The following is a 12,270-nucleotide window of genomic DNA, read 5'->3' as shown; positions in this document are numbered from 1 at the left end:
ACATATAGCGCGATAGTTTCTTTCCGATGTATCACTCAACAAAAAGTATTTCACGATTAAGTTTTCATTTCTTTCATTTAATTTCTACATACAGATTCCAGTTTAATACGAAGAACTTTGTTCATTACGAAACGCAATCATGATAATATATGGTTCACTGCACTTAGCCTCTCATGATAAGCTAAATTCCTAATGCATATGCATATTTGTACACAAGGCACACGGGAATCATTATTTCGAAGTCATTGTCATTTTTAACACGTTAACCAGTATCAACCCTGCTGCAGGGAAATCCACAACTGAACATTATACCATAGGTTGAAGCTGCAAGGATTTGCTGGCCGTGGTGACCGAGCGGTTCTAGGCCCTTCAGTCCAGAACCGCGCGAGTGCTACGGTCGCAGGTTCGAATCCTGCCTCGGGCATAAATGGTTGTTATGTCCTCAGGTTAGTTAGGTTTAAGTAGTTCTAAGTTTTAGGGGACTGATGACCTCAGATGTTAAGTCCCATACTGCTCAGAGCCATTTGAAACATTTTGTAAGGATCTTTTTATTTTCCAATTTTTAAACCACGATCGGTTTCGGACTCTTACACACCCACCGTCATCAGGTGTGGTACTGAAAATAAACAAGAGACCAAAGCTAATAGCAAATCTTACACGCTGCAGTACATTTGAGACAAGAAAAAGTAAGTACTGTACAGTGGTCGGGCAAGGTGCGGTGAAACTTAAGTCAGTGTCAAAGCGACACCAGACAATACAACGGACGACTGCCTGCGTATAGAAATATGAGTTGACACTCAACACTTTGTGGTGCGATCCCGAGCACAGCAATGGACGAGTATAGGACGCTGGGTACCACTAGCGAGAGTAGACCACGGAGCAGGAAGAAGCAAATAGGTAAACTAGATTGGCAAAAGTACTGCCTACTGTTGACTGGAAGAACAATTTGAATTACTGATTAGATACAAGTGTTGTTTCTAGGAATCCTGCATAGTCAATTCGCTAGACAAACAAACAACGCGTATTAAGGAGTTTTATTACAACGAGACAATTACAAAACTTTGATAAATGTACCACAAGCAAAGGGAGATATACAAAATGATCAGTCTTCTTCAGAATAGACAAACAATAGAGGCTATGGTGCGTCTGCTAACGAAGTGCCTGACATTGAAGATGCTGCCACCATTCGGGCGCGGCACTTACGTCGTCTTCACATGCGGGCCGCTGCTGTCGCGTTGTCGTCGTGAAGGGAGGTCCGTCAGCGTACAATTGGCTCACCTCCTCTCACAGCCTTCTCTTCCCTGTCGTTACCGACTGGCGTGCCGGAGCTGACTTTATGCCGTAACAGCAAGGAAGTTAAAAGCACATTGTGACTGAAGGAACACAACAAAGGCAGTAAGGAACTGCCAAATTTTTAACTTAGTGGAGAAGCATATGGTGACGTGCGATAACGTGCCACAGACGTGAGTTGAAAGAACGTATACATGTGCCATTCCTATTAAAAAACGTCTCGCTACTAAACAAAACTGGAGGTGGCTAAACCTAAAAATACACACTGTCAAAATCTTCTACACCAAAGAATAGGTAGCAGCAATAGCACTAAAGGGTACATTAAAAGCAGAAGCAATTAAAGAGCTGCTAACTAAAAGCTGGCAACTCAATAAGGCTTACGTATGATAATACGTGAGACAAATTTTACGTCGTGGGATGACAGACAACTCTTAATTTAATAAGCACACAGATAACGACGCACGATAACGCGCCTTAGTTATAGGCTATAAAATTAAAAATATGGAAACTTCTATAAAAAGAGGACTTTTACGGCAATTTAAAATAGAAACTGGGTGGATTTTGCAGTCCTCACAATAGGAAATAGGCATATGACGTATAGTAACTAAGCCTAATTAAGGGTCACGTCGCCATTTGCTTTCCCACTAACTTTAAAATTTGCATGTCATTTCTTGGAAAGTGGAGACAAAATTTTGCTGTTCTTTACGGTTATACATGAGCTTTAAGTCGTCGGCTATCAGTTAAAAATATTGTTTCCAATTCTGTACTGCTTCTGTTGAATGCATTCGTTCAGTATCGTACAGTACTTTTAACGCTTTTCGTGCTACTTTCTTGCAATATTATTTTTTCCCCTTTTTCATGTAAGTCACCAGTTCAAATTATGAGCGGCCGGGCTATTTCTTGCAGCGTTGTTCTTCCCATCAGCAGATGCCAGTACTTTAGCCAACCTAGTTTACCAGTTTACTTGCTCCTTCGTCTACGCCACTCCGCACTCTGCGATCGCTGGTTATACACCACGTCGCTCGCTACCGCGCCACAAAGTGTTAAGTGTCGTGGGGGCCGTTGCATATTTCTCTACCCAGGCAATCGTCCGCTGTATTGTCTGGTGTCGCTTTGGCATTGACTTAAGTACGCCGCACCTAGCTCGACCGCTGTTTTCTAACATGTTATATGGAACATCTTTTTTGGTTGATTGGTTGATTTGGGGTAGGGGACCAAACATGTCATCAATCCCATTGGATGAGGTAAGGATGGGAAGTCAGCCGTGCCCGTTCAAAGGAACAATCCCGGCATTTGCCTGAAGCGATTTAGGGAAATCACGGAAAGCGTAAATATGGATGACCGGACGCGGGCTTGAACCTTCGTCCTCCCGAAAGCGTTTCCAGCATGCTAAACACTGCACCACCTTTCTTTCCTTATTTGTACTATTTCGTGTAAAAATTATTAGCTTCGTTCTCCTGCTTAACTTCAGTATCACACTTTAAGTGGTTGGCATGTAAGAGCCCGAAACCGATCGTGATTTAAGCATTGTAAAATAAAAAGAACCTTACAACTGAAGCGGTATTTTCAGCCTCTACATTAACCAGTATTTTGGAACGAGGTCCCTTAATTCATGTTGTCTTTGTCGTTGTCCTGACCCATCCATGTCACATCCGTCTTGAACATGAGCCTAGCCGTTCTTACTAGCTGGTACCCTTGTGTACATTATTTCTTGTTCTACTGAGTGTGTTAAGGAACCTTTTAGTTAATTAAATGCCATGAGAGATTATTAAGACTAAATTACCGTCTTTTGTGAATTGCTTGTATGTATTTGAAGCGTTATGTCCCTTCTATAATGAGTAATAAGGAAAAGTACATCGTATTAAAACTACCCACTGTTTAACGGCATTTTGCCCATGCAAGGGAAGCCAAGAGTAATAACGTTTAACGTGGGTATCCCAAAACATGTAAATTGTAAACCTCATATGGTATGTTGCACTTTCCTCCAAAACCTTATGCCAGGTGCAACAAACACGAAGGATTTCTGAATGTAACAATGGCGCCCACGTCTTCCAGCACAAATGGAGGTAACATGCTCATCTTTTATAAAAATGTCACATAGTCGTCGACCTGGGTGGTTTCTTCTCCGCCGGCCTCGGGCGTTAACGTGCATGCAGTAAACACTGCGTAATGAAACGGCAAAAGTGAAAAATCTCACTGCTGCTAGAAATGAAATCACAAAATCAAGAAAACGATTCACAGAGCCACGGAATTTTCGGTATATTTATTATTTCCCGAATATCGTAAAAAGTCACAACAAAATGCTCCACACGGACTCAGAATTCACTTGAGATCGCACATATATGTTTCCCGAGGCAATTTTTAATAAACTATTTCATCTTCAAGCGAATTTGTACTTCATACATTAAATCATTTTTTGCCTTCCGGGAAATATATCATAGTCTAGTAGTGAGCTGTCGTAACAGTTTTACGCCTGCCGGCTGAAGGCTCGCTTGTGATTGGTTCTTGGTATACCAATGCTGTCAGCAGTAACTGAAATCTGTGATTAGTCTCACAATGCGAATTGAACGTTATAGAAATTACTTTTAACAAGTTCTCCGTACAAGTAACGACAGCAGCACAATTGGAAATGTAGATTAACACATAAATATTAAATATAAATAATAAAATATACGCTTGTTGGCCTCCAAGCTGTCTGTCAGTGTTCCGTTCTTACGCTCTAAGACCACCTGGCTCGTAGTGGGATAGGTGGCTCGAATGACACTACTTTCTTAGTAGATTCCATTTCTATAGAGTGAATTAGAGCGCAACGTCAAAATATAGTAACTTGTAGGCAGAGATGTTGCATAAATGGCACACTTTCTTGTGAATAACCATAACAGTCTCATGTTTTTCAGTCGTAAATTATTTGCCGTTCTTTGTGATCATCCACTCTACCTTCTCTTGGTTCTCGACACGAATCCAAACTTGAGTTCATCCCACTACAGCGACAATTTTGTACATTAATATTTTTAAGAGGGGAACAAAACTGATTTATAATAATATGTCAAAAGCCAGCTCTTGCAATGTCACTTCGCACTGAGCTTGTGTGTTAATGTACCCGAGTTATCGACTGCGTTTCCATGGAATGTCGACGACACTTAGAATCACGGCTGAGAAAGCTAGGTTGCAACTGTGGAGTCATCGAATAATACCGAAGTGATTTTTTGCGTTCCTCAAGGCCTCAAGGCTCTTATCTACATGAACGACTTATGAGACAATCTGAGCAGCCGTCTTCGGTTGTCTGCAGATGATGCTGTCGTTTCGGTCTATTAAACTCATCAGAAGATCAAAACAAATTGCAAAAGGATTTGGAAAATATATCTGAATGGTGCGAAAACTGGCAGCTGCCGCTAAATAATGAAAAGTGTGAAGTCATACACATGAGTGCTAAAAGGAATCCGTTAAACTACTTTTACACGATAAATCAATCAAATCTAAAGGTCGTAAATTCAATTAAGTACCTAGGAATCACAGTTAGGAACAAATTTAAATTGGAAAGAACACATACAAAATGTTGTAGGGAAGCTGAACCAAAGACTGCCATTTATTGGCAGAATGCATAGCGATGAGACTGCCTACAATACGCTTGTTCGTCCTCTCTAGGAGTACTGCTGCGCGATCTGGGATCCTTACCAGACAGGATTAATGGAGTACATCGAGAAAGTTCAAAGAAGAGCAGCACGCTTTGTTTGTATTATCCCGAACTGGGAAGAGAGTGTCACGGACACGATACAGGATGTGGGATGAGCACCGTTAAAACAAACGCTTTCCTCGTTGCGGCGGAAACTTCTCACGAAATTTGAATCACCAATTTCTTCTCCGAATGCGAAAATATTTTATTGACGCCGACCTACAACGGGAGAGAGAATCATCATTAAAAAATACGGGAAATCAGAGCTAGCACGGAAAGATAGAGGTGTTTGTTTTTTGCTCACGCTGTTCGAAAGTGGAGTAATAGAGAATCACTGTAAAGGTGGTTCGATTAACCCTCTGCCAGACACTTGAGTGCGATTTGCTGGGTATCCATGCAGATGTAGATAGAAATGTAAGGGGAGCTATGACGTACCTTCCCCATTGCTGAAAAAAGAGGTTCAGAACCTGTACCTCCTGGCTATGGTGAGAAATATACTACTTGGTAGTCAATGAATAGACTGAGATCTGGATTTGGCAGATCAAAGGTTAATTTGGCAAGATGGGGCTACAGTGATCAAGATGATAGTGTAACTGTGGAAAAACCGGTCTGTCCATCGTATACTGCAGTGCCGTCTTCATCCAGCTTCTTGCAAAGAGGAAAATGCGTTGGAAGTGGCCATGTTTTAGGTAAAAGAAATATAGTCGTTACTCTGTATGATATGTGCGTCTCTGATACGAGAGTAAGAAAATAAAAGAAATCTGTACACCAGGAAAGGTTTAAATTTCACAATTGTAATAATAACGAAAGGATAAACACTCATTTCAGATCATTAGAAAGTACTCGGGTTAGTAGCCTCCAACTGCTGTTTAATTTTATACCTGAAGGTTTGTAGCACCGTGACAGACATGAAGAGTTTTGGACAGATGAAAATAAAGATCGTGTAAGGAAATACGGAAGTCTGGCGACAAGACAAGAGACGATCAGTGTCGGTGGTTTACACGACACGCTGGACTACGACAGATCACTGACCGTTCTGCGCCTCCCGGTACTGTTCGTCGTACAGGTGCCAAACACGCGCATGCGCCTTGAGCATTGCGTGAGTCGCCAGGTAGTCGCCTATTCCAGAAGCGTTCTGTCCGGGAGCAATATTGGCGCTTGCGTAGCCTCTCAGGAAAACAGCCGGCTCGTTGAATGTGGTCCACCACTTCACCTGTGCAGACAAACGCTGCTATTAACTTTTTTTTTAATATATGGAAAGGTCACTGACAATAGTGAGTGAAATTTAGACTCACCCTGTCCCCAAAGTTTTCGAAAAGTATCCTGGCGTGCTCCACAAAATAATCGACGATCAACTCGTTGGGCCAACCACCAAGGTACTGCAGCGATTGAGGCATGTCCCAGTGATACATCGTCACCTAAAAGCACAGCATAGAAATCAGGGCATGCAACCTTATGATGCTTCCATCAGAATAGTAATTAGCAACCAATGCTTTACAGTCGCAATAAAGTCATGAGATGTTCAATGGACTCTTTTCTTAGAACATGTTACGCGTTGGATTACACCAATCTTCAGACATCACAAACTTCAACTCCTTCCTAACCAACCAGGCGTACAGCCTTGGCAACTCAAAATGTCGAATAACATATGACTGCGACACAAGCAGTATACGCTCTGCTTCAAGACGACTGGTTGGTTAGGAAGGAGTTGAAGTTCGTGATGTCTGAAGATAGGTGTAATTCCGAAACGTGTAACATGTTCTAATAAAAGAGTCAGTTCATACAATGAAGGCTTTCACGACCCGATGGTACTGTTGTTGATAATTCTTCCGAGTTATACTAGCCATGGAATACTTCTATTCCTAACGTTTCGTCCAATACTACGTTGGACAACTTCAGAGGTATGATTGGTCCTGCTGAGTCCTGCCGACTGACGAGTCGAGGATCGGAGAGCGGCCTAAATACCGAGGAAAGTGGGCGTGGTCTAGCTTGCACATAGTATCAAGAGAAAACTAGTCAAAGATAAAATTTAATAGTCCGTCATAGATAAAAATCACTTGTCGATTCTGTAACGCCACCGTCCATATCTCGCTTAATTTCAAGACCTCTTCTTTTCTATTAAAATTATCTTCATGTTTATAAATTTCAATAGCCTCCCTACACAGTCGTGGATAATAGTTCGTGGTAGCACTTAAACCCGTAGTTTCAGAAAATTAACTACATGGTCACCGGACTGAAGTGCATATCCCGCAACGGCTGATTTATCTATTTTACCCAGTCGGCAAAGACTTATGCCCCTTTACCCTCGTATTCACACTTCTTTTCGTAGTACCAATATAGACCTTGCCACAGGTACACGGAGTTTTATACACACCGCTAGATCATAATGGTGGCCTTCTATCTTTAACAAAACGAAGTACTTGTCCTATTTTTCTGGTAGGTTTGAATACCGGTTTCAATTTATGTTTCAGCAAAAGTTTGCCGAATCGATCTGTCACCCTACTAATGAAAGGTAAAGACACCGCGTTCTTCCATTGTCGTGTACCATTCTTGTCCTTTGGCCTGCTGTAATTAGGTCTTAAGACTCTATTAATTTCTTTGTTTGAGTACCCATTCTTTTCGAAGGCCTGTTTCAGATGATTCAGTTCCGTATCCAGATGTTCCGGCGTACAAATCCGTTTTGCCCTGTCCACTAAACTTTTGATTAGACCTCTCTTTTGTTGTGGGTGATGATTGGAGTTCTTATGTAAGTATCTATCAGTATGTGTGCTCTTCCTAAACACTTAATGTTTTAGACTGCCATCGGTCTGTCTCATGACTAACACATCGAGAAACGAAATAGCCTGGTCTTTTTCCACTTCAATGGTAAACTGAATTTTAGGGTTTATGTTATTGAGATAATCAAAAAATTCATCTAAGGCTTTTTTACCGAGTGTCCAAACCACGAATGTGTCGTCTACATAACGATACCAACAACATGGTTTCTTATTTGCTTTATTCAACGCTAATTGTTCTAATTTCTCCATGTAAAAATTGGCAATCGCAGGGTTCAACGGGTTACCCATGGCAACACCATCCACTTGCTCATAAAACTCCTCAGCCACTGAAACTGACTAGACGTGAGACAGTGTCTAAACAGAGCGGCCATTCTTCAGGGAAAACTTCCGCTATGTAAACCATAACTTCTTTGACCGGAATCATAGTAGACAGAGATATGATAACAAAACTAACCAAAATGTGTTCAGGGGCCAAGGTTAGACCTTCAATTTTCTCAATAAAATCACGTGAATCCCTCACGTAAGAATCAGTCTTACCAATGTGTGGTTCCAGAAGAGTAGCTAGATACCTAGATATTTGATAAGTTGGGGAATCAATCGTACTAACAATGGGTCTCAGAGGGAGATTTGACGAGGGCACAGTGCAGTCGGGGGCGAGAAGAGGACACCAGATGCCGCGCGGGCTGCCAGGCCGTGGAACCGCCAACCACGTATTACAGGCTTGCTTCAGGACGCACGGGTCCCGAGTGAAACGACACGACGCAACTGTGCGCTATGTCGCTCGTGGACTCTCGCAGAGGGGCTTCAATGTCTCAGTGGAGCCCCACCTCCGTACACCTGAGGGAATCCGCAAGCCTGACGTGGTGGCGGTCAAAGACGGCACCGCCCGCGTGATTGACGCCCAGGTAGTCGGAGACCATCTCCGGTTCGACTGGTGTCACTCCTAGAAGGTGGCCTACTACGACACGCCATCCATCCGGCATGCCATCTCCAACCTGCACCGAGACGTCGAGGAGGTGACTGTGTCCACCGCGACATTGAACTGGAGGGGCGCATGGCCTCCAGCGTCGGCGAAGGATCTCCCCACTTTAGGATTTCGACCCCGAGAACTGGCGGTACTCAGCACCAGAGTACTGCAGAGCTGCTGCACAAGTTACCGAATCTACGAGCGTATGACGGCTTCCAGAAGGCTGATGCCTCGAGCCGGCGTCGGATAGGCTGCTGGCTATTCTTCTGCCTTGACTCCTGGGGCCTATCCACAGGAAGAATATCCGTCTTTGTTCTGTGTCTTTCTTTCTTTGTCTTTTCATTTGTGTTTTCTTCCTTTTTCCACATACTATTTATTATTGGTGTCGCCCTGTAAGACCCCACCCTGGTGGCGGACATTGGCGAAGTACAAAACACCGGATGTACTATGTCTTATTTATATTGTATGTGTTATTCCAACGGAATAAAGACGGCTTGAAATTAACCCATAAAGTCTGGGACACTTAGCTTCACTCCTTAGCAAAAATTTTTTATCCTTGTGTGGAATGGAAGTAGAAGAATTTATCAACGTATTATTTTTCCTTAAAATAACAGCCGTCTGGTCTCTTCTAAGTTTATTGTAATGTCCCGTCACTGTTGTTGTTGTTGCGGTCTTCAGTCCTGAGACTGGTTTGAGGCAGCTCTCCGTCCTACTCTATCCTGTGTAAGTTTCTTCATCTCCCAGTACCCACTGCAACCTACATCCTTCTGAATCTGCTTAGTGTATTCATCTCTTGGTCTCCCTCTACGATTTTTACCCTCCACGATGCCTTCCAATACCAAATTGGTGATCCCTTGCCCTACCAACCGATCCCTTCTTCTGGTCAAGTTGTACCACAAACTTCTCTTCGCCCCAATCCTATTCAATACTTCCTCATTAGTTATGTGATCTACCCATATAATCTTCAGCATTCTTCTGTAGCACCACATTTCTAAAAAATCTATTCTCTTCTTGTCCAAACTATTTATAGTCCATGTTTCACTTCCATACATGGCTACACTCCATAGAAATACTTTCATAAATGACTTCCTGACACTTAAATCTATACTCAATGTTAACAAATTTATCTTCTTCAGAAACGCTTTCCTTGCCATTGCCAGTCTACATTTTATATCCTCTCTACTTTGACCATCATCAGTTATTTTGCTCCCCAAATAGCAAAACTCCTTTACTACTTTACGTGTCTCATTTCCTAATCTAATTCCCTCAGCATCATCCGACTTAATTCGACTACATTCCATTATCCTCGTTTTGCTTTTGTTGATGTTCACCTTATATCCTCCTTTCAGAACATTGTCCATTCTGTTCAACTGCTCTTCCAAGTCCTTTGCTGTCTCTGACAGAATTACAATGTCATCGGCGAACGTCAAAATTTTTATTTCTTCTCCATGGATTTTAATACCTACTCCGAATTTTTCTTTTGTTTCCTTTACTGCTTGCTCCATATACAGATTGAATAACATCGGGGAGAGGCTACAACCCTGTCTCACTCCCTTTCCAACCACTGCTTCCCTTTCATGTCCCTCGAATCTTATAACTGCCATCTGGTTTCTGTACAAATTGTAAATAGCCTTTCGCTCCCTGTATTTTACCCCTCCCACCTTTAGAATTTGAAAGAGAGTATTCCAGCCAACATTGTCAAAAGCTTTATCGTCTACAAATGCTAGAAACTTAGGTTTGCCTTTCCTTAATCTTTCTTCTAAGATAAGTCGTAGGGTCAGTATTGCCTCACGTGTTCCAGTGTTTCTACGGAATCCAAACTGATCTTCCCCGAGGTCGGCTTCTACTAGTTTTTCCATTCGTCTGTAAAGAATTCGTGCTAGTATTTTGCAGCTGTGGTTTATTAAACTGATTGTTCGGTGATTTTCACATCTGTCAACACCTGCTTTCTTTGGGATTGGAATTATTATATTCTTCTTGAAGTCTGAGGGTATTTAGCCTGTTTCAAACATCTTACTCACCAGATGGTAGAGCTTTGTCAGGATTGGCTCTCCCAAGGCCGTCAGTAGTTCCAATGGAATGTTGTCTACTCCGGGGGCCTTGTTTAGACTCAGGTCTTTCAGTGCTTTGTCAAACTCTTCACGCAATATCATATCTCCCATTTCATCTTCATGTACATCTTCCATTTCCATAATATTGTCCTCAAGTGCATCGCTCTTGTATAGACCCTCTATATACTCCTTCCACCTTTCTGCTTTCCCTTCTTTGCTTGGAACTGGGTTTCCATCTAATCTCTTGATGATCATACAACTGGTTCTCTTATCGCCAAAGGTCTCTTTAATTTTCCCGTAGGCAGTATCTATCTTACCCCAAGTGAGATAAGCCTCTACATCCTTACATTTGTCATCTAGCCATCCCTGCTTAGCCATTTTGCACTTCCTGTAGATCTCATTTTTGAGACGTTTGTATTCCTTTTTGCCTGCTTCATTTACTGCATTTTTACATTTTCTCCTTTCATCAATTAAATTCAATATTTCTTCTGTTACCCAAGGATTTCTACTAGCCGTCGTCTTTTTACCTACTTGAACCCCTGCTGCCTTCACTACTTCATCCCTCAAAGCTACCCATTCTTCTTCTACTGTATTTCTTTCCCCCATTCTTGTCAATAGTTCCCTTATGCTCTTCCTGAAACTCTGTACAACCTCTGGTTCTTTCAGGTTATTCAGGTCCCATCTCCTTAATTTACCACATTTTTGCAGTTTCTTCAGTTTTAATCTACAGGTCATAACCAATAGATTGTGTTCAGAGTCCACATCTGCCCCTGGAAATGTCTTACATTTGAAACCCTGGTTCCTAAATCTCTGCCGGCCGCGGTGGTCTCGCGGTTCTAGGCGCGCAGTCTGGAACCGTGCGACTGCTACGGTCGCAGGTTAAAATCCTGCCTCGGGCATGGATGTGTGTAATGTCCTTAGGTTAGTTAGGTTTAAGTAGTTCTAAGTTCTAGGGGACTGATGACCACAGCAGTTGAGTCCCATAGTGCTCAGAGCCATTTGAACCATTTTTGAACCTAAATCTCTGTCTTACCATTATATAATCTATCTGATACCTTTTAGTATCTCTAGGGTTCTTCCATGTATACAACCTTCTTTCATGATTCTTAAACCAAATGTTAGCTATGATTAAGTTGTGCTCTGTGCAAAATTCTACCAGGCGGCATCCTCTTTCGTTTCTTAGCCCCAATCCATATTGACCTACTATGTTTCCTTCTCTACCTTTTCCTACACTCGAATTCCAGTCAGCCATGACTATTAAATTTTCGTCTCCCTTCACTATCTGAATAATTTCTTTTATTTCATCACACATTTCTTCAATTTCTTCATCATCTGCAGAGCTAGTTGGCATATAAACTTGTACTACTGTAGTAGGTGTGGGTTTCGTATCTATCTTGGCCACAACAATGCGTTCACTATGCTGTTTGTAGTAGCTTACCCGCATTCCTATTTTCCTATTCATTATTAAACCGACTCCTGCATTACCCCTATTTTATTTTGGGTTTATAACCC

General features: G+C 42.1%; 1 protein-coding gene across 1 annotated transcript in view; it reads right to left on the bottom strand.

Moving 5' to 3' along the window:
* Positions 1-12,270, bottom strand: part of LOC126281558 (myrosinase 1-like) — a 99,607-nt gene that overhangs the window by 47,208 nt on the left and 40,129 nt on the right. The window contains exons 4-5 of the mRNA XM_049980629.1: positions 6,259-6,381; positions 5,996-6,176 (exon numbers count right to left, since the gene is read on the bottom strand). Of these exons, the coding sequence (XP_049836586.1) occupies positions 5,996-6,176; positions 6,259-6,381 (304 nt within the window). The remainder of the gene's footprint in view (positions 1-5,995; positions 6,177-6,258; positions 6,382-12,270) is intronic.

This window comes from Schistocerca gregaria, chromosome 7 (assembly GCF_023897955.1).
Source record: "Schistocerca gregaria isolate iqSchGreg1 chromosome 7, iqSchGreg1.2, whole genome shotgun sequence".
In the NCBI taxonomy this organism is placed as follows: domain Eukaryota; kingdom Metazoa; phylum Arthropoda; class Insecta; order Orthoptera; family Acrididae; genus Schistocerca; species Schistocerca gregaria.
Note: the sequence above shows the minus strand (reverse complement) of the source record. Positions and strands in the feature narration are given on the sequence as shown.